This window comes from Falco peregrinus, chromosome 6 (genome assembly GCF_023634155.1).
Source record: "Falco peregrinus isolate bFalPer1 chromosome 6, bFalPer1.pri, whole genome shotgun sequence".
Lineage (NCBI taxonomy): Eukaryota > Metazoa > Chordata > Aves > Falconiformes > Falconidae > Falco > Falco peregrinus.
In genome coordinates, this window is record NC_073726.1 from 36,797,404 (window position 1) to 36,823,522 (window position 26,119).

At 40.5% G+C, this 26,119-nt stretch overlaps 1 protein-coding gene across 1 annotated transcript in view; it reads right to left on the minus strand.

Annotated features, from left to right (window-relative positions):
• RAP1B (RAP1B, member of RAS oncogene family) overlaps window positions 1-25,016 on the minus strand; it is a 32,886-nt gene extending 7,870 nt beyond the window's left edge. Inside the window, exons 1-5 of the mRNA XM_055807776.1 lie at window positions 24,883-25,016; window positions 6,191-6,275; window positions 4,744-4,812; window positions 1,889-1,945; window positions 326-466 (exon numbers count right to left, since the gene is read on the minus strand). Coding sequence (XP_055663751.1) covers window positions 326-466; window positions 1,889-1,945; window positions 4,744-4,812; window positions 6,191-6,247 — 324 coding nt within the window. The 5' untranslated portion in view covers window positions 6,248-6,275; window positions 24,883-25,016. The remainder of the gene's footprint in view (window positions 1-325; window positions 467-1,888; window positions 1,946-4,743; window positions 4,813-6,190; window positions 6,276-24,882) is intronic.
• Window positions 25,017-26,119: the final 1,103 nt, after the last annotated feature.

Genomic DNA, 26,119 nt, shown 5'->3' on the forward strand with positions numbered 1-26,119 from the left:
GACAAATTAAAGCTGTAGGATTTTCTTTAAATGTACATTGCTACTGAGGTAAGAATAGAGTTGCTTTAGAAATGTTTTCTGCAGTATTAAAGAACAAGGTTACATACAGTTTCAGATGGAGTCTTTTAAAGGAAGAGATTAAAAAGACAATTCTCTATGTGACACATGAGAAATTAGAATTTCTCCAGTTTGCCTTTCTGTATTATGCTGGTTGATTTGTGTCTTAATTTCAAGCTTGGAAGCTATCTGATTCACAGTGTATATATTACAATATCTGTAATGAAAACTCTAAACGTAAGTATTAAGCATTTTTAGAGATGCTTACATCATCAGTGTCTTTGACTCGAAGAATCTGTTCTCTTAGATCCTGTAAATCATTAAAAGTGGACTGTGCTGTGATGGAATATACTAATGCAAAACCTTGTCCATTTTTCATGTATAGGTCTCTCATTGCTGTAAACTGTTCCTGTAATTAAAAAAGATACAGATATTGCATTCAATCTGCACTTTCATTGCAGAAACTACAATACACTTCAGGTCACAAATGGATCCACAAGTATGATGCATTTGTGCCCCCTCCCTCCCCACCTTTAAATTGACCAGTATTTAACTGTTCGACTATAAATATTACAATAAACCAAACTGCTTTTAAAGAAATCTTAAGTTTAGGACAGTATCTGTGGGGTAGCTGAACAACATCTAGATATTGCCAAGGGGTATACTCTGGGAAAAACAGCACAGAAACTAGAGTGATTTCTTAAGAGAGGAAAGGTGCAATAGAAGATGAAGTGTAATCTGTAGACTACAGAAGTTAGATTCCTCCTGAATCTCTCCTTACATACCAACTTCTTCCCCATCTCCTGACTGTTCTTTAAAATGCATCAAAAAATAAACGCATCACTTTTCAGCCTCCATTTTGTAGTCTAGGCACTTGCCTATATCAGATTCCACTTTAATTTTCAAGGAGATTGACTATAGGATGAAGACACTCAACAGACTCGCCACATTTCCTAGCCTTCGGTGACAACTATGATACTGCATATTAAGAGCTGCTGGTACACTGCACAGCAGCATTAGGACTTCTCACCATTTGAAAACTCTCACCAGTAATGACTGTGGAATAGCATTTGCCTTTCTCACACTGATGACTGCTATCTTGTGCCTGATCAATCACTCACCAAGTCCCTTACTGTACATCACATGAAAAGTGCAATTTATTTTGAGAACAGCCACTCCATCTTGCTATAGTTTTACATGGCCTTACTCTAGTAAGGAGTTTAAATTAAGTTATTATTATTATTGGACCAGGGTACTAATGCAGTTCAGAGAACACATTACACTCTAAGGGTCTTGAGCTTATGCTCATTGGAATCAATGAAGGAAGTTATTGGTTTCAGTAATTTTGTAACAAGATAGAGAAAAACCTGACCAGTATGCAAAGGGTCCACATAAACCCCATGCTTTGAGCTCCCATAAGCTGACTAAAGCGATTTTTATCCCAATGTCAGAGTACATCTTACACACAAAAGAAAAAGGAGATGAGAAGAAAGCACATATTCTCTACAGCAACAGAAATCAAACCTGAGTAACTATTGGGCATAAATTTCTCTGGGCAATATAAACTTGAAAGCAGCATAATCTTAAAATGCTCGGTCTCGTGTTTCCCCTATTACAGAACATCAACTCACAAGAAACCTGCAATTCATTTTCTGATGCCATACTCAAGTTTTGTTTAAATACCACTATGTTAAAGAACATCCTTTAACCCAATACACCAATCACAGTTACTCCTTAGAGAATAAGGAAGGAAACATGTCACCATTTACATCCCTACAGCTTTTGATGATTTTTAACATTGTACGTCAATATTTCAGGAAGTCTGACATACCGTTCCTGCAGTATCTAAGATTTCAAGCATACACTGTTGTGCATCTACTTCAACTTGCTGTTAAGAGAGAAAAATGCGGTTAGAATTCTTCTTCTTGCAACCCCCCCCTCCAAAGACACCAGGAATTGTGTGATTTTTATAAGCAAATTCATAATGCACAAAGCAACATAATGGCTAAAGTAGTTCATATGGATATACACTTTGAAAACAGCAGGAAGAAGCCTTTCAAAAAGCCCTAGTGACATTTTCAAAAGCAGAGTCAGCAGCCAAGAATCACTTTGCAAAGTGATCAAGAATTTTTGATTATTCAAAAGGAGACCACTAAATTTGTAATGATTGTTATCAGCAACTCACACAATTTCTACTTGTTTCAGGGATCATTCACAGAAAAGTACAAGTGAAAGCTAGAAAGTTGGATTGGTATATTAATGCTCATTTAATAGTAATTCAGATGAACAAGAGTGCAAGTAGCACACAGCAAACAATAAACCAAGCAAAACACTAAGGGTGCTATCCCCAAAACAAGCTTTTAGTGATACTAATTAGGAAACTGATCCAGCTTAGAAAAACTTAGAAAAAACCCCAGAAGGTTTAAGAAGCCAGATCAATTTCTTCATATATTTCAGAGTTCCTTTATCTAGTTTCTACCTCAAAAAAATCCCACAAGCCTGCAAGGGCAGCAAAAGACATGGAAATGCCCTCAAGCTGTTTCAAGCATGCTATCCACAATTTCTTATTTTTCCAAGCTGTTAATATATTTCCATTTGCATGTAAAATTTTTAGTTGGCAGATCAGCACCCAGAAAGAACTTTGTGTCCCCTATTCCCAGTGTATGCATTATCACTAGTATAACTTTGAGCTTTTCTTTTGTATCTAGATTTGGGGGCGGGGGTGTGTGTGTGTGTGTGGTGGTGCTGGGAAGAGGAATATTTCCACTCCTCTCACAACTCCCCCAAATCCCCTAGAGATGGAGATTCCTTCAACAACCACTACTTTAGTATGTATTGCTGACAAAGTTATTCAGCTAGTTAAGCAGCATCTATTCTCTTTATAAAGAAATATTTGAGGAGTAAACCAAGGCATCAAATTTCAAGACTTCATGCTCAGTGTAGTTATAGACAAAGTACTTCAAGCCATGTCTTCTCAACTTCAAATATTACAAAATTAGATTTAACATTAATAGTATAGAATTGCAACTGCCAAACCAATATATTTTAAAGTCACCCAAGTCAAGAAGCAAGACAGAATTGTAACTAACAGTCAGGGGAAGAAAACAACTGCATAAAGTGTTGTCCAGATTTAAGCAAGGCTTCCTTCAACAGTATAGCCGATTTGAAAAGAATACACAGAGATATTCCTAGTCATTTCAGGACCAAACCTGAAAGGAGCATTATAAGATCTTTGCGCGGGGGGTGGGGAGGTGTGTGTGCAAAAAGCAAAAAAAAAAGCAAAGGGCAAAATTTCTTAAGATGGCTTTACTTTTTCAGGCTCCACAGAAACAACCTGTGGAAAAAAATCCACCCAGCAAACATCATGAATCTAGTATAACCTGAAGAATGTAAATATATAACAAAGGAAACATTTCCACTTTAGTACAGCTTGTGAATATTTCTGGAGTAATTTACTGGGCCTGACCCAGCAAAGGCCTGCACCAAACACTGGGCCAGGGTCCAAAATTCCTGCTCCTCTAATACAGAAAAAGTAAGTGGCTATATAGAATTTGTTGTTGCTGTTGCCTCTTTAATAAGAGCTCTAGCTTTGGCTGGAAGCCCACATGCTTAAAACAGACTAGGATTTTTCCAGCGTACAGATTTCTATGAGGTCAAAGAAAACAAGTCTGAAATTATCATTTTGCTCTTGCTAATTCCTCTTCTGTTCAGAAAAGATTCTGGTGACTGTAAGCTGCAATGGCTGTTAATGCAGTCTCTTTATACCAATATAAATGTAGTCCAGTCCTGAAACAGGAAGTCCTGCAGTTTTTGCACATTCCCATCTTGGGTTTGTGCATCTTGCCTCCCTTGTATAGACACTGGCATTTTTGTGGCCACACGGTGAGCTACATCAGATTATCAATGTATCTGAAAAGTAATTCAGCTAAAAAAAGAAGATTAAGAAATTGACACAGCCAAAAACCAATCTGCCTCATGAAATGGTTAACTCTTTTAGTAGCAGTCCAGACAAACTATCTCAGTCTGGAATATTAATCACTGTCTCAGCTAAAACTGAAAAGCGAGCAATATGGAGATTCAAGATGATGCAAGCAGAGTCAGACCTTTCAGCCTGTCACGCCAAAGATAGGAAGAGAGAAACCAACAGCCCACTGTGTTTGTTCTTTTATGATAAGTTTGTGTTAACTTATTAATAAAACAACAACAATGGAAGCATATCAAGCTATTGGTCAAATTTTTAGAAATACAGTACGATGCCTCCAGTGTTCTGAAGGTGGGCATGAAGTTGTTTTTAGCAGACTTTCCTAGTAGCAAAGCTTAGAACCTCCAACATACAAGTCCAAATGTACCTGCAGATAGTAACACACAAACTAATAGTAAATATTATAAAAAAATAAAAACTGACACTTTTTTTTTTTTTAAAAAAAATCAATGTTCCCAAATCTAACCATGAAATTAGCATTTTTTACTGACTAGCTCGTAAGGTATTATGCTTAAACATAAAAAAATTAGCTTTGAATTATTCCTTTCAGACAGACTTTAAGAGCACCATTACATTTCAAACTTCTTACTTGGTATTACATGGGATCACCATGCACACCCTTTTTCAAGCAATGACTCAAATATCTAACAACATATAATGCAGTTTTAAGTTTCCGTAACACTAGACAGGTCTTTTGCATATACCTTTCTGTAGGAGTCTTCTATCGTAGGATCGTATTTTTCAACAAATATTCCTTGAACAAACTGTACAGTCTGCAACACAAAAGTTCTTGTAAGATTCTTCTTGTATAGTGACATATTGTAAACACTGTAGACAAATTACTGTTCTAGGTGTATACTCTGTTATCCATTACATTTTTGAAGGCAAGTGATCAACATAACTATGAATTGTAAGAAAGAACAGGAAGTTAGATGCATATGCCTGTTTAAGTACTGTTAGATGAAGCAGTGCTACACCTTCCTTTATGCACTCTCACTTAGGAGTGTAAGAATTAAAGCATGCATTGATTTAAGGTTTGTCTAACTCTTGGAATCATTATTAGGTTTTAGTTGAATAGGATACTATACTGCTGCATGGCTTTTACATTTAGAACTACCGCACCTTCTGCTATTTATCTGCCAGCACAGGAATTAGTCAAAAAACAACTGCCAGCATTTACTAGTCTTAACTAGACTCAGTAGAATATTCCTTATACCTAGCACGCAGGACGTTTTTAGCACAAGTCATATGGAACTTTAAGACTCAATGGCCAAGTCAGAGCAGACAGGTTCAAATCCAGAAATGCTGCAGTAAGATAAAGAATTCAGAGGTGAAGAAAAAGTTCTTTCACAATTTAACATGATCTGTCATTTTAGGTTTTCCTTTAGGAACCGCTCTGTAAGAGAAGAGTTCTTACCTTATAAGAGTGGACCTCTAGACCTTATCTTATGATAAGGTGCACAATTAAACTGGAAGGCGTGAAGTTCTTAGGTGGGCTGAGAACATCATATTCTGCAAACTTTTTCCATGCTAGCCTAGGTCAGACTAGACTTCTCTGTAATCATTTAACTAAAATACATGAGCTCTTGGGTTTACAATCATCTACCTGCCATTTCTATACATCTACTTGCAAGGAAAGATGTAGAAAACATTTTAAACTTCCTACAAACATGCAAATTTGTATTTGCACTAAAAACCCTAGAGCTTTAGAGACTGCAATTCAACATTAAGCAAACAGCACCCTGAAGACCTTTCTAGAGACAGCAGTTACCAAGGCCAGACATAGGCAAACCACTTCATCGTGTGAGTTTCATGAAGCAGCTTTTCCCACAGACCTATGGCTGGGTTATCCAGTGAAGCCAGAGACCTTCATAATGCTGTAGCTATGCACTTCGCTGCATAGGGCAGGCAAAAGACTGACCACGCACCTTCAACCAACCCCATACAAAAATAGTAGCATGTGAGAGTGCACCGCTAGATGCGGATACACCCAGTAAAGGATGTACCTATTCGAGCCAGGAACCCTCAGCAGTCATTACTTACAGATATGTTTATTTGTGCATGCTTACCTAAAGAAATGAGGTAGTAGAGAGTGTATTAGAGAAAAGAAGCTTAAGAAAACATACTTGAACTGCCTCACAGAATACTTACCAGAGCAGACTTTCCAACACCTCCAGAACCAAGAACCACTAGCTTGTATTCACGCATGATGCAAGAGGTAAATCACCCTCAATACCTGAAACACAATAAATTATTCACCATTTCGATCAACAGGACAACTATGTTACCATTACGACAGCCACTGCAAGATTGCATATATAACAAGACATGAACAATTAAATATCGATCAACTGATAAATGCACAAGATATACTATCATAACCAGGCATAACCTAAGCAAGATGTCACTTTATTACACCATACAGAAACTACAGATATTTATTCAAGACACGGTAATTGCTGAATGATGCTACTTTTTCATCCAGCACAAATAAAGTACCTCCAAGGTTTTCTTGTTATCATGTTTTAACACATGGATAATGGTGGTTCTTTACCTGTTATCTAACCTAATTTCACAGTACAGACTTGGCAAGTTTTTAAAATTCCGATTTTTTTATATCCCATGAAACGGTAATTTAGATAAGAGGCAAGCACAGATTAAGAGTCTCTGTAATAAAGACCTCAGTATCATGATCCTGCTAAAGCATCTCAGGTGTTTCAAAGAAAGCACATGAGTATCTGCAAGAACTGCTCACACCCATATGCATGTATCACTTCCTCAGAGGCCTCTGGATGAATTCAACTCCTTTATTTACAGCAAAGGGGAATCAGGCATAGAAACTAGTTCACCCCAACTGGTAGACCAATTACTTGGATTACAGTAAACCATCCAGTGAGGCATATTCATCTCATAACATTTTCCAGAAATCTACAAAATCTCTTCATTCAAACGGGCCTGTAGTACCTTTCAGCTATAGTCACAGCAAGTATTAAGGTTTTTCACAGGTTTCTCAAGATCTTTCATTCACTCACAAGTTGCTCATACCGTACATTTTGCAACAACAGACCAAACCCAGTATTTCCAAGAGCGACACAGATGCCTAAAGAGCTTGCAGTTTTATAACAGCTACAGAGTATTGTATAGGTTTATCAGGTAAACAGCTGCTAATGTTAGTTACCTACGGTACTAACACAGTAATTCTAAAAAAGTTTCTCAGATTTCACAGCTAGTACATCCTCTGCTCACCCATCCCCCAAACTTATTTCATATCACACAAGTTTTTGTAATTGCATGTATGTACACACGTAAATGAATTGGTTCGTACAAGCCGATACACATGAAATGTCTCCAGTCCCCTCTGAAGAGCTGAAAGCATCAGCATGCTGACAAAAAACCCACACAAAATGGGAAACTTCTTTAGGCAACAGCATTTCTTTACTTGCAGTTATTTACTTGAAGTAACAACCAAATCTACTGACACAAAGTTTGATCTATATGCACAAAGTACAACCATGATGCTAAAATCCAGTACACTAAGCAGGGTTTGATAAAAAGGCTTAGTTAACTTTTTTAATAGTGGCCATTTTCAAACTATCAACTCTTAATGCAGCTACGATAAAATGCTGCAAACCATCAGATACTGTATTTCCTCTACCTCATTACTGTTCTCCCATAAAGAAATACTGAATAAACCCTACTACAGTAAAGCTAACAGTTACTATTAATAAGAAACAATTATCCAAGAGGATGTAACATGCATTTTCTCATTCTGAAACATTTAAACACTAAACAAAGAACCACAGAGATCTGTGTAAGAAAATTAAACCAACCTCCTTCCAGCAAACAAACATTTCTCAAAAAGAACAGCAGGATCCCAGAAGTCAGTTTTCAAACTGATCCCTTCTTAAGTCTGAAAGTTGATTAATGTTTTGCTAGATATCTAACTGCAGTTATAATGACTGTAGTTTCATGAATAACTGGAGGCAACTAAAATACTCTTTCGAGACCATTGTTCTACAAGCTACCTCTGTTCCCCTCTTCCACACTAGCTAGTGGGGCTGCCTACAGTTGTCTGCCAGATCTGCTTGCTCATCTTCGTTCAAAACTGACCAGCAAACAAAACAAAATTTAAGGACACATCTTTGGGTTATAATGCTCAAGAAAACAGTCCTGCTAGCAACTGAGCTAACAGGACTCTTACTGCTGCCCTGGGACGGAGGTCTCATCTCAGTTCCTTTCCTGCAGGGGCTCTAGCACTTACCCGACTGAGTTACCTGTTTTCTCCCTTCTCCACCCCAGGGGAAAGAATGAAACCCTCCCCAGCCGACAAATAATCTGGGGACAAATAACCTGGGGGCTGGGGGAGAGAAGCGAAGGGAATCCAGCACAAGTACTTGTACAAGACAAGCAGCAGAAGTAAGGTAAGAAAGACCCTTCTCAGCAATAGTAATTTCACAGCATCTCTGGAGTCACACCATCTGTTAGGTGTTTAGCACAAAATGGTAAGATGATTTGCATAGAAAAAGAGCACCTACAAGTTACTGTCCATCTTTACTATCACTGATTAACTCCACGTTGTCAGAAGACTGAGAAAGCAAGAGGCCAGATCCTCTTTAATTTTCTTCTTGCAAAATACATAATGAGCAGTCTTTCAGCTTACCAAAACCATTCCTTGCACCTTAAGCAAAAGGAATACAAGGAAAAATCACTGACCTGATGCCCAGCAAAGCAGGTCTCCACAGGTTTCTCTTACCAATACGTTTTAGGGCTCTTCAGTGTTTTTCACACCTAGCAGAACAACTTTTCACTCTTGACTTTAAGAAACTGTTTCTCCTTCCCCACACTGATTTTTTTGCAAACATGGATCACCAGAACCATTCACACCACAAGTTTCATCTACTTGGCACCACTGTAGATGTTCAATTAGATCCACAGACTTGTAAATCGTCCAGCTTTTCTACAAAGGAGACGAATAAAGGATTGTCTCTAACTGTACTGAAACACACCTTTCAAACTCACGATGAGTTAAGCCTATAACTACATTACCCGTCATTTCTTTAAAACATTTAGTTATGCCTTTAATTTTGGAAAGGTGTCAGTAGAATAACATAAAGATATTCAGTGTAGGGGAAATCCCAGTACAGTAATCTGAGTGAATTGCAGTAATTTCACTACAGTTTAAACTGAGTTTTTCAGTCTGAAGTTAGCAACTAAATATGGAGATGTCAGTACCAAAAGTGCCTAATTTAGGAGTAACAGAACTTAAGCAGCGGGTACCAAATACCTGTTTTACCTACTGTTTTGAGTAATTTGTGACTTTTTCTTACTGAATGATCTAAAATTCCTTAAAGAAAATTCCAAGTACTGGAAGAAGCAGCCAACAAACTTGGTTTTAGTGAGAGACTAGCAATTAATTCCATTTTGGATCTCAAACAGGGATTTAGGAATTTAACGCAAGCCAAAGCTTCTTTCAGTATCTAGATTTAGAAGTTCAGCCCTAAATATCCAATTGCTGTACAACATTCTGGAACCAATTTCACTACTTTTAAGTGGTGGTACATAATTAAAGTATTATACACTATTACACATTGGTTAGCCAATCATCTTAATTTCTGAAGCACCCAAGCAAAAAGCTTTTTTTAAGATCTTTGAAGATGAGACAAAGCCAGACTGTAGTTCACTCAAATGTTTCTCTGACCTTCCACCCAAACTTGGGCAATGAGCAATTTAGATACCGATTTCCTCTTTCTCTATAAGAACTTGTTTGTCATTTGTACAGTTACTCCCTAACTCACCGGGAGCACACAGTAATCCTTTATATATACACACACCTATACAGCATAGAAGTAGCTTGCAAGTCATCAATCATCATCAGATAGTCTGGCCATGACATCTTGGAATGAAACACAAACCAATGTATTCTCCAAAACACTTTAAGAAAGCAAACTTGGAGATCTCTAACACAGCATGCAGCAGAAGCACCATCTATCATTTGCTCCCGCTTAGATCCACCACCCCAACAGCTTTGAGGAACAGTCCTGATGTCACTTTACCTTTCTCTTACTGTTTTCTAACAGAAAACCTCAATTCCTAGTTAAGAGAACTTCTGGTTACATACAGGTCTTTGCCACCTTCTCAGCTAAGAAGCAACCAGCCCATGAAGGTAGGAGCTGCTTTACAACACTGAGGTCTGCCAAATTATTTGGTATAATAAAAGCCTATCATGCACCTTCACTGATCAGTATGCCTGTTGGCTGCAAGCGTGCTCCAGACTGAGTTAGGGCTCTGATCTTGCCTGAACTTGACTTTCCAGCGATTCCCAACTAGCCTGACTTGACTGCTGTAGCTCAAACCCATTTTTTCATATCACAGGTTGTACAGACTGCTTGCATCCTAAACCTCGACCATGCTGTAACTTTACTTTTAAGACTGATACAATGCTTGACTCTGGAACTAATATTGTATTCAGCTCTATCCAGTGCCAAGAGGATTTCCTTTTGACTCATTTATGACAAATGAGTAGGGGCAGAGGAGGAAGACAATGAAGTATAAAAGTAGAGGTTTAAGCCATAAAAGCACCTTTCAGTTACCCAATAGTAGTATTTGAAACAACAGAAGCCATTAAGCTTCAAGCAAGACATTAGAAGTAAAAAGTTGAACTGCTGAAAGAGATGCAAACTATAAAAGGCAGGATGGAAGTGCAACATTCTGGTGGATTCCCTTTTCTGCCTGGAAAAAAAAAGTGCACTTCTCTAGCCATTCTAAAACTGATACTGGATTTCCTGCATGGAACACCTCTTTATAAAGCCTGTGCCTTGCATTTCACATACTGTCATCCTCTGCCACCCCCCAAAAAAATAAGTTACTGGAAGAACTTCGGAGGAATTTGTAATTATGAAACCATCTGTACAGTCAAAACAGAGCTCAATTTAGCACCTGAACAATAATTTTCAGCAGTCTGCACTGACCAGTCATTTCAATGATACCCTTCAGTTCTAAAGCTATCAGAAAGAAATGTATTAACTGGAAAGGAGGAGAAAGGACCATTAGATCGCACGACCTCAGCCATTCAAATAAGGAGACATTCAGGTTTACATGTTTCCTCATCTACAACTTAGCATTCTAAAGCTACAGCTGTATCACAGCATGGCCGTAATTTCTAGAATATGATAGTGTTAAGCCTAACAATAGTATTTGTCTGTACTCCCCAGAACACCTCATCTCAGGGCTGTAAAATTGGTATAGTCAAGGGTCCACAATAGAAATAAAGAGACTATGATAACTAACAGATAAGCAAAAACCTCCCAGTTTTATTAGACAGTTGATGAGAAGTATCCACCTAATCACTCAATAATTAAATACAAGTTTAAACTTATTCCTAACCAAGTAAATCAAGTAACCTGTTTGAATCCCTCTTCATTTAGTGGAGTCTATTTCAAGAAAGAAATTTTGCTTTGGATGCTGGCTACCTTTACAATGACAGATCTGCAAAGAGCGAGAGCAATGCCAGCTTCCTTTGCTTTTTTCATTTTTCTGCTCCTCCATCTTTAGGCAGGAAAATACTGTTAACTGGTCTCCATGCAGGTGCTGAAGAAATTTCCTCTTAATTGGAGCAGGTTTTGGCTTTGAACTGCTGAGTCAAGTATTTATATGGACAGATGTTCGACATAACTGTGAACTCTGGAGATGTCTAATGCAAGATTCAGCTAGAAAAATGAGGGAAATTACTCTTCAAGACATAGCATTTTCACATGAACTGGATTGGATTCTAATGATGTCAAGTACTACAATCCCTTGAAATTACACAGTTTGCTTTCAGATTGCCTCCATTAACTGCCAGTGGCACTTCAGTAACTGCCTTGTACACTTCTGGAAACATACAGTCCATAAAACCACCACATCTGTGAAGCCCCTCTCACTAGTCTGTTCATATTACTTTCTCTAATTAATGCATGTATGAATGTATTAGTATAGTGTATTAATTTAACTGCTTAATTCTCCTTCTTCATGGCATACCTCTTAAAAGCACTTGATAAACTAGATGAGCAACAGCTTCACATGGACAGAAATGGACACTTTTTCCCATAAAGATTCTCTTTGAAGGATGAACAGATCTCTGAATAAATGCACAGAAGAAAGGTTAACCAGAACAAGTCACTAGAAATGAAGCATCTTAAAAGCTTCACATCTGTCAAAGACCATGAACATGGAACTTGCTTTCCACTTCTGCCCTTGTCAGATAAACCAGGAAAAAGTGCCTCTCCGTCATTTTCTTGAAGCATGTCTCCAGAAAAAGGCAAACCAAAGTGATGATGCTAAGAAAGTTGAGGAATAAGAAATCCTACTTTAGCAGCAAATGAAGAAACTGCACACTTACTGCTTTGTAAAGCTTTCCTGAAAAGCAACCACGCAACAAAGAATTCAGGAAAGTTCAAATACCATTGATAACTGAGCTTGATATGATAGATAGTTATGAAAACGCGTTGTTATGTTTTTGGTGGATTTTGGGGGTTTTGTTTCTTTTTTTTAGTAGAATTTAGTTTTCTTTCAACTCCTTCAGCTTCAAATTTTCATTTCTGATTCAACTTTGTTACCTGAGGAATGGGAAAGTTAATAATACAATCTTTCCAAGTGATATTAAATCAAATGACACTGTAACTAGAGCTCAGCTGCAGACCAAAGACATGAACTAAATACAGTTACTACTCAAAGACATCCCCAAGACTTGCTTATTTGAACTAGTTGTTCAAGTACAGAATTAAACAAATACTCATCTGAGAAACATTCTCGTTTTCAAAAGGCATCATGATTATTCAGCACTTTGCAGAAACCATGATTCTTGTTCAGACCCTGACATTCTGGTTGTATTGAGAAGTTGCAGTGTATTCACTAAAATTTTCATAATGCTTCTGCCCCAGCACATTTTTATCTCTGGAAGAGATGCTTTGTTAGAACCACCTTGGGAATAGCACTCCTAAATTAATCTCAACTGTTTGCATGAGGAAAAAGTTTCAAGCATTAACATAACAGACAAAGCAAATTAACCAACTGGTTTACCTGCTTACAATTAGCAGTGGAGGGGAAAAAAAGCCAAGGAACTAAAAACCTGCTTCTCAGAGGGTATACTAGCGCTGAGATGGAGCAAGACACCAATGGTCAGACATCTGGAAAAATAGCTCTAGTTCAGTCACAGGACCAACCAAGGTCAGAGGATTAAGTCTTTCCAGACAAGATGTTTCCCACTTCTGGTACTGGAGCAGCCTCAGACAGCCAAACTTTCTAATTGTACCACCCGGATTCCACTAAGTTTTGAGTCTCTTGGTTTAGAATCCCTTCTTCAGGGAAGCAATGAATTAGAGAAGAGAGGATGTGTGCTGTTCTTAACATTCCCCAAATACTTACATGTAAGGGGAAGTCCAAAATTCTTATCCCTCAGCTCCAAGAAGGTTCTTTTTTCCCCAGAGTAATCTCAGGGTATAAGCAGCAACCTACAACATAACCTGAAGTGGAAGCCTGTTCATTTTCACCAGTTTTTAGATGCAACTCAGATAATCCTTACTCAACAGGGTAAGCAGTGTGTCTTATGAAAGAAGCTAAAATACTCCAGAGCTGACTTTCACACTTATTTATAGAAAACATTATTCAGAAATCAATTCTGAAGACAAGATACACTGAAAAGCTCATCAGGTCTAATTAAAGGCTTTTATACCCAGGACTCCTGGAAGTAGAGCTATTTCATTACTAATGCAGACTCTTTGGAAGTGAGTCAACTGTTCCGTAAACAAAGCTAGAAGCAATTTTTATTTCCAGTTTTTACCTCGTTTTGAGACAGCTTCTTAACAGACACGTATTTTATCAGTTGGGCAGCTAGTTTTTATGGGCACCAATACAGTAATTTCTCTTGGACAACGGTATTTCTTCAATCATGTTCAAATATTTTAACTGACACTAGAGAATCTTCAGAGGATTTTCAAAAAGCTGTCTGGATGACTAAGCTTATCCAGTGACATGAAAACATACCAACCACCTCAGAACAAGTTACTACAGCACAAACATGGCGCTGAGGTTTAAGATGCTCCTTGACCTGCCTATAGGGACACTTATCCACAGCTTAACTAAGTTTTCCTCCTTTCATTGAAGGGAGCTATCTTGAGTAATACTGCACACAGTGACAAGTTCCACAAAGCAGCTAACATGAGCTTACCTTGTGAGACTAGTTCCACTGTCTATAATTAGTACAGCTGAATAAAATCTGGTGGGTTTTGGGTTTTTTTCTCCCTTAACTCAGTTACTTCCCAGCTAGATGTTAAATCTGAACATAAACTTAACACAGGTTCTAAGGATGAAAACTGGCCTGCTTGAAGCCACCATCTCAAGATGAAAGCTTCCTAACACAAAAGACTAACAGACATGTGCAACTTGCTGTAGTTTCATACAAAGTGTAAAAAGTAAATTCAAAGCAAGTGATGCAATGAACATTAAGCTACTAAAAATATGCTATGCTTCAACACAGAGTTCAAGTTTCAACTTCGTGCAAAAATTCAAAACTTGAGTCCCTTATAAAACCTAAGCTACAGTGTCTATTTAAGCCCCAATTGGAATTTGTAACATTTATCAGATTTGTTCTTATTTTTTGGTAACTGTTTGCTATGGTTTTGCATTTTCTCCCTACTTCTGTAAAATAGTCACTGTCCTCCATGAAAGTTGTGCATGTTCTACCATTCAGATTTCCAGCTGAAAAGATGATCTCAGAATTCCTGAAGAAATTAAATTGCAAATGTTTTTTATGCTTGCAAAGAAAATCCAGGCAGACAATAAACAGAAAGACCACCACTCAGATTTTAAAAAATACAAATATATTAAATTCAGAGAATGCATAATTACCACTTGACGATACCTTGCTATGCATAAGCTAAGTATTCAACCATACAGCAAGTTTTGAGAACTGAGACAGCAATTTACTGCTGTACATTTGGCTCTACTGTCATTGCAGAGAATAAACAGTATTTAGCTCTAAAACTTTTAGCAATCAATGGATTGGCACATCATGGTATACGCAACATGCTTTACCTGATAAGCATCCTTCTGATTAAAAGCAGGTATAAGCATTTGTTTCTCCTCATAACTGTTACAGTAACTTTATCTTTCAAGCTACAAAAACAATTAAAAACAGCAGGACAAGTAAGGCATGGAAATTTTCAGCAGTCAAGATACCTCTCTAGTAAAAATGCACTCGTGTGCAGTTTGAAAGTTACTTCAAGAATAAACTTGCCAGTTGGCTTAAGATACTCTACTTTGGAAAAAGGCAGATTAACTTCTGTTGTAGAAACAAGACCTAGCCTCAAATTCCACGTGATATCTGCTTAACATCTGGCAATCCTATCTGTACTCTGATTGTGACACTGGCTGCTGAACCAGTAAAGCCTTGTATTGGGTTTCCTTCTACTGACATAATGCAATGCTCAGTTCAACTGCAGTTCCAATACCACCTGAATTTTTGTTCCTCTTGTCTATTCTTCCCTATAACCAACACATCATATACAACCCCGGCAATGCCAGAGCTTGTATCCCAAGGTACCATTTCTTGCACTGTCTTCGGTATTAAAAGTTTCAATTCACAAATGTTTACCTTACTAACACATCATCAAGGCACAGATATGTGTTTCCTTCATGACTGCATGATCTGTTGTTACTGACCATTTAAGACCGGCTGGTATAGGCCCTTTATATACAAAGTATTCTTCCATATATCATTTGCAGTAATTCTATTACAAATCATGCTAGTAGCCTGAGAGCAGTCTTACAAATTCCCGTATGTCATTTTAATTAAGTTTAGAAGTTTTATCTGTTGAAAGGACACTGATTCTATGCAAATTGAGAATACTAGCTACTAGCACTCATTAACAGGAACAAAATTAGTTCTTCCATGATAAATGAACCGTATCAGCAAAGTCCTGAGTAATTGTAACTCGTGTCTGTTTTGACCTCTCAATCAATACTTCCCTAACAGAAACACAATATTTGAATGTGAGCAGCAAAAGTCACTTGAGGTCACCCAAATTATACCTAATTTCACAAACAGTTCTTTTGTTAAAGCTTGAGACATCTGTCTTGAGGTTAAGTTGAAAAAAGTATACACCAACACCCACCAATAACTACCATCTTCTGCCACATGGTTTTGCTGGCCCTGCAGTAATGGAGGTGCAACCTTAACTGCTTCTTTTCAGTTAACTTTATTAGCTGAATCCACTGATGAAGGTGGGTTTGCAAAAGGTCTGAAATGTTTAACTGAAGTGGCTGAAACTTGGGCAGAACATCCTGTTCTGTTTTGGGCAGTGAGGCAGTAGTATCTTGAACCTAGGGATGGCAGCTCCTCAGGGAACATTCAACTCAAACACACCTTGACTAGAAGATGACAACTGTAGAAGTTGACCTCCGCAACTCTGCCAACAACCTGGTTGTTTCTGAGGTAACTGCTAAGTTGTCACAAGCTTCCGAGCAGAGTATTTAAAAAAAAAAAAAAAAAAAAAAAAAAAAAGAGACAAAAAAACCAAACCAAACCATCCCAGCCTGCCCTCCTCCCAAAACCAAATGCTGACTTATCATAACATGCCAAGCTGTGAACTGCCATAGTTCTGCATCTGCTTTTTGAGCAGCTGATACATCTTAAAAATGAGACTTGGGCCTGTCTAATGGGTCAGGTATTTCAGAGAGGTTAAAATCTGACAGTTATGAGCAGGAACCCAAAGGTAAGCAATTCACACTTGCAAGCCTGAGCTCATAGACACAGTGACACCTACACACACACAAAAAAAAAAAAGAAAAAAAAAAGTAATTTTAACCAAATGAATCTGAATCACACTCATCCCCACACCACTTTCTATTATATGGACTAGATCTTTAGCAGAGAGTTACCAAATTAATGAGGGTTAAACTTCTTTAATCGAGTCTACTTGAATCTTCTTAAGATCACTCTAGTTCTTGTTTAGACCATGCTTTTTGGTTCCTCTGCATCTTCAAAGCTTGCCATTTTCTGAAGAATCCCATTGTACATTAAGACTCACTTTGCTTTACTTTGATAAGGTAGTAGAAGATGTCCAAAGCATACTGAAATTTAAAATCAGCTCCAGAAGTTTGAATGGGAAAACCTTTCTGAATACAAATCAGCATGTCTGGTCTTCTAAGAGTCATCTATTATTTAAACTATGACAACCACCACGGCATTTAAAGAAGTGTTACTAGAACATCCTAAATCTTCTACTGGAGAAGACACTTACTTTCAGCAAGTTAAAGATACACATCTCAAAACAACCTATATTTTGGTCAAAGCCTGAGCGGAAGAATGACTCTTTAGCCCACCCTGACTGTTCCAGCAAAGTAAGTTTATCCTTCATGAAACCACAGCCTTGTATTTCCACATTGCTTTGGGTGCTCCCAGTTTAACCAGTGCACTCTCTATTTAGGTTCTTGGGATCTATGACTTTGACCTTTTGTAGGTAAGGCTATGAATGGTTCCTTATTTTCACTTTTATTATTAAAGGAGATTCAGCATTCAGCTTGGAAAAGAGGCTTCAGCTTTTCTCTGTAAAACTTATCACACCGGATTTCATGTAGTCCACTATAAGATTAAGCAATGGAAGGAGAAAATTACCTGAAAATACAAATATTTTCAAGTTTATATATTTGTCTGTCAAAAAAGTATTTGCAAATTGTGTCTTAAGATCTTGCCTCTGGCTAGAAGCAGGATGTACTTTCAGTCAGCAAGACTGCACATTGTTTAATATATTGGTTACAGTAATTAAATTAAGTCCAAACTAACATGCACTTCATGCTGCTTCTTCACCAGTTTCCTGGCTAAACAGAACCCAAATTTCTAGCAGAAAAGCATGAGGATTTCTTTGTTCTTCAAGAATAAAACTGTGCAACTTACTTGATCTTTTTATTCGAGGCTTCACATGAAATCTTTCTTTCTCACTGTAATTCCTACTCATATAGATACAGCGCTTTTCTGATATTACTCTTAAGAGTTTGATGAAAAGCAACACAAAGATCAAAAGGATGCCAAACACCAGCAAATACAGTGGTCTAAAGCAATTAATTGTAAAACCTTGTTTTCAGCCACTCAATTTTTGAAGAACTTCAGCTACCACACTTAAATTCTCTATGCAAGATCTCTGGCTGAACCTCAATTTAGCTTAGAGCATTTCCTGAAATAAAAAGTTTAGGGAGATCAGAAAAAAAACCAAACCACCAAAGTATCCTTAAAAAAAGGCAAAGGACTTGCTCAAATACAAAGAAAGGTGAAAAGGTAACAATAAACTGTAAGAACATACAAAGAGAGAAAGAAGCATTTCTGAATGATACCTATTTCTGCTTTAGTATTCAGATATAAAAAGCAAGTAGAAAATTGTACACCAAAAAGTAAGAACATTTGAAGACCAAGCATCCAGTTAAAAGATGAGTTATGAATGTCTGCCTATTATAGTATCGCAGACTTCTCTCTTGGCCTCCAAACTTATACGATGTCCAGTATGATCTATATCAAGTAACAGGTGTCTCTTCCTTGGTGAGATCCCACCTAATGTGCAACTTAAGTCAAAAAAGATGTATTGGAAAAATCAAAGAGGTTCTCCAGCATGACCATCAGCTATTCTTGCCTCTTCCAGTGCTCCTTCTTGGTGCCACAGGAGTACTATACACTTAGTTTCCACCAAGTGCTAAGATGACAATTCAGCATCAGGAGAAGCATGGCATATTCTCAAATAACTAATGTCAGCAGAAGCTGGATTTTGAACACAGCATTTTACAGCCCACTGAGAACACAAGTCCAAGGCATCTCAAATTGTATACTTATATTCAGTAAATACTGTTAATATAAAACTATCTTGAAAATTCATCAATGGACTGGTTTATGTGCAAGAACTCTGAAGATCAATTCACACTTGCCAAGAACTCATTTCTGATACTGCTCATCATAAAGCCCACGAAAATACATAGTATTTTCTGGACACTTGCACCAATATAAACAATAGACAGTAAGTAACAAAAGGACCACTCCCTGAACAGAAATAAACCCACCACACTCACAGAATGCCTACTGCCCATCAAATCTCCATTTTAAACAAGCCAGAAGGGTCACAGAAAGACAGTAATGGTATATCCTTATACATGCTGCGTAACTCCAGAAACTAAGAGTCAAGATTTTGCATGCTGTATTCATTTATACACTTTCCCAACCCTGAGAAAATCCTTCATCAATACTGAACACAAAAAGCAATCACACAAAGGCTATGTTTATGGGTCATCTTGTACATCAAACTTTCAGAAAGTTACCTTCTAAGTAGCTTCACAATGAAAGATAGGAGGGTTACTGACTGCATCTTAACGTCTAACAATTCACCTTAACCACCTCACATCTGCAAGATTAATAAGATGTTCCTGCACAGTATGTTGTTTGTCTGCCCCTACACTTAACTGAGCACATGAGACTGAGTTGTGCATGGCTCTGTGTCCAGGCGCAACTGTAAATGACACACTATAAACAAATAAATCTAGTCCTAAATACTTTATTGCAGAGAGTAAGATTCTTAAGTAACTTCCACTTAATAGATTACTTCCACTCCACATTCCAGTCTAGCCTTCTCCACATTCAGAAAAAACAAAACACATAGCAGCTTTCCACTAGTTTTCTAATGAATCACTTTAGGGGGGAAGTATCAGACTAGATGTTATAGAAGTTTGATTAACCGCACAACTTAACTATCAGTATTGTCTGCGTTCTGATCCAGTCCAAGCACTGTTCGGCATTCTAGCTTCATCTCAAGTAAAAAATATTGACCATAAACAAAACCTTTAGAAAAACATAGAAGTAGCTGGTCTGGCCCTGCAACTACTGAAAACACTTCGATTTCAGTAGTGCTGAAGTGCCACCCCTAGCAACATACACGTCTTCTGTCTCCTGTATCTCCCCTCTTGAACTCCACATAGGCAACTCACGTTACCTGCAGTTCATCTTTAACACAGATGATATGGTGGTACTCTTTTTGCTTCTTCCTGATATATGTAGAATGCTTTTAAGAAACTTCCCTTCATTGCAGACATGAAAAAAAGTAAAGGCACAACTGGTTAGGTTGCAGAAACAGAGATTATGAGTGGAAAAACTACAACAAGAATTCAAAAGCTAACAACTAATACAGAGAAACAAGAAGAAACAGTTGCAGGGAGTATCTGTGTTCACATCTTATTTTAGATTAACTGAAAAGCAGGCTGGCCAACATACACTATTTGGGCAACAGCAAATTCGTGTAAGAAAAAACCCCAAACTTTCACATAAAGTTACGCAGTAAACCACACTAAAGAAAATGTTGTTATACTACATCTTTTCCTTTAACCCGGATTACCTACAGAAATCAAGTATTTCTAATAAGTGTTATAATTAAAGCAAGTGAGAGTAACATTCACCTCAATGTCAACAAATTTTTGTGCAAGAAGCACTTTCTCCTCAGAGTTTCTGTGAAAAAAAGAGTAACTACAGATCCTTTTAGTTTATGTTCGTAACTGTAGGGAACCTTTTCTCCTGTTCCACTTCTTCAATACTGTCCAGAAATTCAATGACAAAGTTTCTCACAGCTCTACAAATAGACATATATCGAAAATTATTTAATGAACGAGTAACAGCAGCACACAATATCCTTCTAGCAGAAGACCTGGTCAAGTCATTCAGATTTAGGACACCTTGCTGTGCTGCAACAGTTGCAGGAATGATACAAAGCGATCTAAGAAACTAGGGGTTCCATGAAGAGAATCTCCATCTGGAGAGAAACATGAGATGCTGCTTCTCTGCCACAGGATACAAACACCAGTCCATGAGAAGGGTTAGGCTGTCCCCCTCCTGCACTATGGTCTGGCCTTCCTCCCTTGGCCAGGAATAAACTAACCATGTGTACTGTAATTGGCAGTCTCTTTTCATAGTTGCCTATCAGGGATTTACTTCAAATAACACCAAGTTCTTAGATTAATAACTAGAAATGTGAGTGGGACAGCATACAAGATACTGTCAAATGCCTCCTCTTCCTGGTTCAACTCTAAAAAGTTCCTTTAACTCTGCTACACACATTCCTGTAGGGTCTTATAATAACTGTCACTCTACTGCTTCAGTAGTAAGAGTTACTATTAAAACACTGTTCTTGAAAAACGAGCATCCTGAATAGCTAGAGGGCCCCCAAATAATTTTATATTTCAAATTTATATTTCAAAAGTTGCCTAGTAGGCAGATTTCCAACCTGGCGCTTATAGCCTTCCTCCCTTTCCTTGCTGCTAGAGGAGAGGAACACGTCAGGAGCTCACAACAGCATATACTACACAGGCACACACAACAATTAAAAAACCCCCACCCTTCTCCCTTTTAGTTGTCCGGCATTTCTTTAGGCATTCTAAAGCTCAAGAGGTACCAGCTTCAAGCCAGAACCCGCTGCTGCTTTTAAAGGTAGCCTCATTCAACTGCTCCATGGAAGAAACATTCTGTGCCAGCAGACAAGGTCTTTGACTTTCTACAAATAGTGCTTGCCTACTACAGGCAAAGTGCCATAGAAACTTCATCAGAATATTGCTTCTAGTACGCCTGTCCCACTCTGTTTTTTCATGGTTGACAGGTCCCAAGGAGAAAGTGATACATTAGATGCTTAAGTGAGATACTAAAGCTCTACTGTAGTCAACTGCTGAACAACTCTGAAAACAGGTTCCTTATTAACAAGCATTCAAGTAGCAAAAAAACCCCTTCCCTTCTCCCTGCTTTATGCAAGACTAGAAACAGACAACCTTAGCCATGTCTCAGCAGGAAAACAAAGTTTACCTTCGAATATGAAGGTGTAGTTACTGTAGATACTCCTTTAATCTCTCCAAACAAGGAGGCTGTCTAAAATATCCCTCTACCTGACCTAGATGCAACAGAACACAGCAAAAGCCTGTCCCAACTCAGCAGGGATTCAACACACTGACATTACACAGTGCACTTCGGTCTGCTTTCGTATTTGTTCTGAGGCAAAAGAGTGGCAGTGCTTGCAGCCACAAGCTAAACATGAACTTCTGTTGCACAGGGTATGCTTAGTGATCTGTTTATTAAGAGAGTAATTTTGATTAAAACTCACAACAGCTTGAACTTACCCTGAAGAACACTCTCAAACATCAGTTAGGTATCCAAAAGTCATCTAAGTGTTACTTAGGCCAATTCATAAAGGACCCACCTACCCTCTTACCATACACCCAAGAACAACAGAATGCCTGTTGCTACCTACAAGATGCTCTTACCCTGAAGAGCACCTCATACCTAACTAGGAGCAGCTAGCAGAGCTCTGCAGATGACAGGATTGGCACTACAGCAGTAAGCATCAAGTATTTCTGTTACTCTTGCACTTTACACATCCCACATGATAGGTGGACAATCGTTTTAGTTCCCAAGTCACATTTAGTAACTGTTAGATCACAAGCTACAGTGCACAGTCTTCAGCACACTTCCTTCCTCAGCCATACAAGTAACTTCTCTCTCCTTTTGTAGGCCCTCACCTAGATTCCCATCTGTTTGCCTCTGCTCCAGAAAGGTTCTCAATTAAAAAGACAGTCAAGTTTTACTCTGCAAAACTGGCACAGCACAAAAAGAACTGTCATGGCTCACTTCAGATTTATTTTTGATGAACTGTCCTACAGCAGAGCTTTGGAACAAAATAGCACAATTTTAATTCCACTCAGAAAACTTATCTGGTGCACGTATGTAGTAACAGAAGCAAGACACACAGTTACAGACAGTAAAAAGACTACTGGGGCTCTGCTGCTGCCGCTGCCCCCTCCCCCCGCCCCCAAATTCTGTTTTTACACTTATAGTCTTTCAGTTCTGTTTTGCACATTATTTCACACTCACCCAGCAGACTGGTGCTCCAAGTATGATCAGTTTTGCCGCAAAAAGATATATGACAGTTATATCATACGGTGCAACTCAAAACTCTGTTATTTAGCTACAGATAATCGTGAAGCTTTGCACCACAGTTGCAATTTGAACTTAAAGTAGTTCATACCACTAGAAGCAGCATCCCTGAAAATATGCAGGTACCAAGGAATAAAACCCTGCATCTAATCAGTTACTTTATTTGCAAAGCCTTTGATGTGAACAGCCAAGGTAACCTCCACTATTCACTCAGCTCATTTTTAGCTACAATGAAATCTACAGGACAGACTTTGAGCAAGCATAAAAAAAGATGCAACGAGTAATAGTAAAGTGTTTTCACTTTCTTATCAAGTTTGTTAGTGGTTATTTTGTGTGTGTATGTGTCTATCCCCCACTTGCGATTTTAACAGAGGCAAGTCATACAAAAGATGACATTTTGATTAATTTTTCAAGTTTCCAACAGAGGGGAAAACGACTCCTTCCAAAGGGAACTACATTTGATTTTGAATGGTTATGATATAAGACAATGTGATTGCTTCTTTACCTTTTAATTATAACCTATGAAAAAGAAGACTGTTTTGTATCTTCTTTTTTATAACAGTAATTTCAATGTATATTTTACCATGAAAGAATACTGAAAAGCCTTTGTCATAAACTGTGTACACAGTTCGCACTGGGATAAGATGTAGCCGTTACATGCTGGAAATAACAAATTACACTAATCAAAACATATGAATGCAAGAACACACAGACAATCTGTGCGACTTTCAAGCCAGGCATCTCTGAAACACCCTCTGTCTTGGAACCATACTACCTTACTATCATACCCCACAACAGTATAGAAAAAGACTTTTCTTTTCTTTTTTTGTGTTTTACCCTGAATGGCAAAACCCATCCCTTTAAGATGGAAATGGGAGTAAAAGCACACCGATCTTTTTTTGCAGGAAACCTTGGTTTATTATCCTTTTTGTAATCCGAGGCCAGTGCAGAAATACTCGGATTTGGTTTTATTTTCCCCTCTGCAAACTTCACTTTCGTTCCACCACTTCTTCACCAACACAGGCAGAAGGATATGCGGATCTCAGGCTTATTAGCCGGGTTTGGCGCAGGAAGCGTCTGTCAAATTCTTCCATTTGCTTTGACACGGGTAGTGGTGGTGGCCGGGTGTTCAGACGAGACGAACATCCCTGTCATCCCCTTTTCCTTTATGTTTTGCGATAAGCAGGAGGGGAACTCGCTGGCCGCGACGCTGCCCGTCCGTCCCACTCCGCGGCCGCCCCGGGCACCGGCGGGCCGCACCCGGCCGCCCCCCCGCCTCGCCCCCGCACGCCGGCCGGAAAGAGCGAGCGGCTTCTCTCCGGCGACCGGACTAGGTGGGGCTCCGGCTCGGACTTCCCGCTGACAACGACGGCGGCAGCCGGGGACCGTCCCCTTCCCCGCCCGCGGCGGGGCCGAGCCGGGCGTCACCCGCCCCTCCCCGCACCCGGCCGGGCCCCACGTCGCGGCCCCGAGCCGCGGGGTTACAACTTTCCGCTTCCGCTCCAACTTCTGCTCCGGGGACCGGCGGGAGGGGGATGGCGGCGAAGGGCAGGGCCGGGCCCTCAGCCCGGCTGGCAGCAGCTGCCCCTCGGCGCCCCGCTCTCCCCTCTCCGCCCCCCTGCGGTGTCCCCCCCGCGCCGGAGCCCGGACGAGGCGGCGGCTCCCAGTTCTTCCTCCGCCATGTTTCAGGCTCGTGCCCCTTCCCTGGCAGCGCGCCGCTCCCCGCCGCCGCTCCCCCCCCCCCCCCCCGCCGCCTTCGCCGCCGCCGCCCCCACCGGCCGGTCCCCGCCCCGCCACCTGTACCAGACACGCCGCTCCCCGCTCCCCCGCCACAGCGGCCCGGCCCGCACCCCCCGCCGCGACCTACCGGACAGCGCCCCCGCTCCCCGCCGAACCGCCGCCGCCGCCTCGCCGGCCGAGCCCGCTGCGCTCCGCCCGCCGCCCGCTCCGCTCCCTCTCGCTGCCTGTGCCGGGGCGCGGCTTGGGGCCGTCGCCGTGACGCCGCACGCCCAGCCTCGCTCTGGCGCGGCGGGGCGGGGGCGGCGCGGAGGGGAGGGGTGACCTCGCCGCTCCGCTCCCCTTGCGCAGGCGCGCGGCAGGGCGGCCGCGCCGCCCCTCCCCCACCCCCCGCGCCCCCCGCCCGCTGGGCCCCACGTCGGGGCGGCCGCCTGGGCGGCGAGGGGCGGCGCCGCTCCCGCGGGGCGCTGACACCCCGCGGGCACACCCCCGGCACCGGCGACTGGTGGGGGGGCGGCCGCTGCTCGGGCCATGGTGCCAGGGCTGGAAACCCCGCCGGGCCGGGCCGCCCGCCGCGCGGCTCTTGAGGCCTCCCCCGGCCTGTCCCCGGCCTGCCGCCTGCGGTGGCAGCGAGTGCGGGGGCCGCCGCCGGGCCCGGGCCGTGTGGGGGCCGGGCCCTCGTCGTCAGCGGTGCTGCTTTGGGCTTGGAGGGTTTCGCCGGGAGACGGAGCAGGGGCTGAACGTGCTGTTGCAGGGGCTGGGAAAGCGCGGCAGGGCTGGAGCTCAGAGCCTAGGGGCGCCCTGCGGGCCTGCAGAGGTTCCCGAAGACACCTCGTGCTCCGTAGCGGCACGTCCCTTGGGGTCACACAAGTCCCTCTTTCCCCAAGTTCTCGTTGGCCCCAGGTAGGAGCCGTAGGTTAGCTACAGCTCGAAGGTGGGTGAAAAGCACGTTGCGGTTGCTTTAAGTTAATTTAGAACATCAAGAGCCGGAAACATAAATGCCAGGGCAGCATTACTTACAGTTCTAAAAGGGGTTTGAGATCCATGGGTGAAGAGTGTTTTGCAAGTGCAACATACTGCTGTTTTTACAACTGTGGATTATTACACCTCTGGATGCAAACTGCCTATCATTAGCCCTTGCTGATACAAAGCAGGATGCCTGTTGCCTGCAAATAATTGAGGTGGTTTTTAGCCTTTCTCTTATTTCAGTCCTAAATAATATAAGTCACTTTTTTCCAGAGTGTCACTAGTATTTTCCAGTTACAAAGGGTTTGATTGATTGATAAAGGTTAAACATAAATGAGCATTTATGTTTCTAGGAAACAGTAAGCAAATAGTTAACGTGGTACCTTCAGATAAAACTTTTG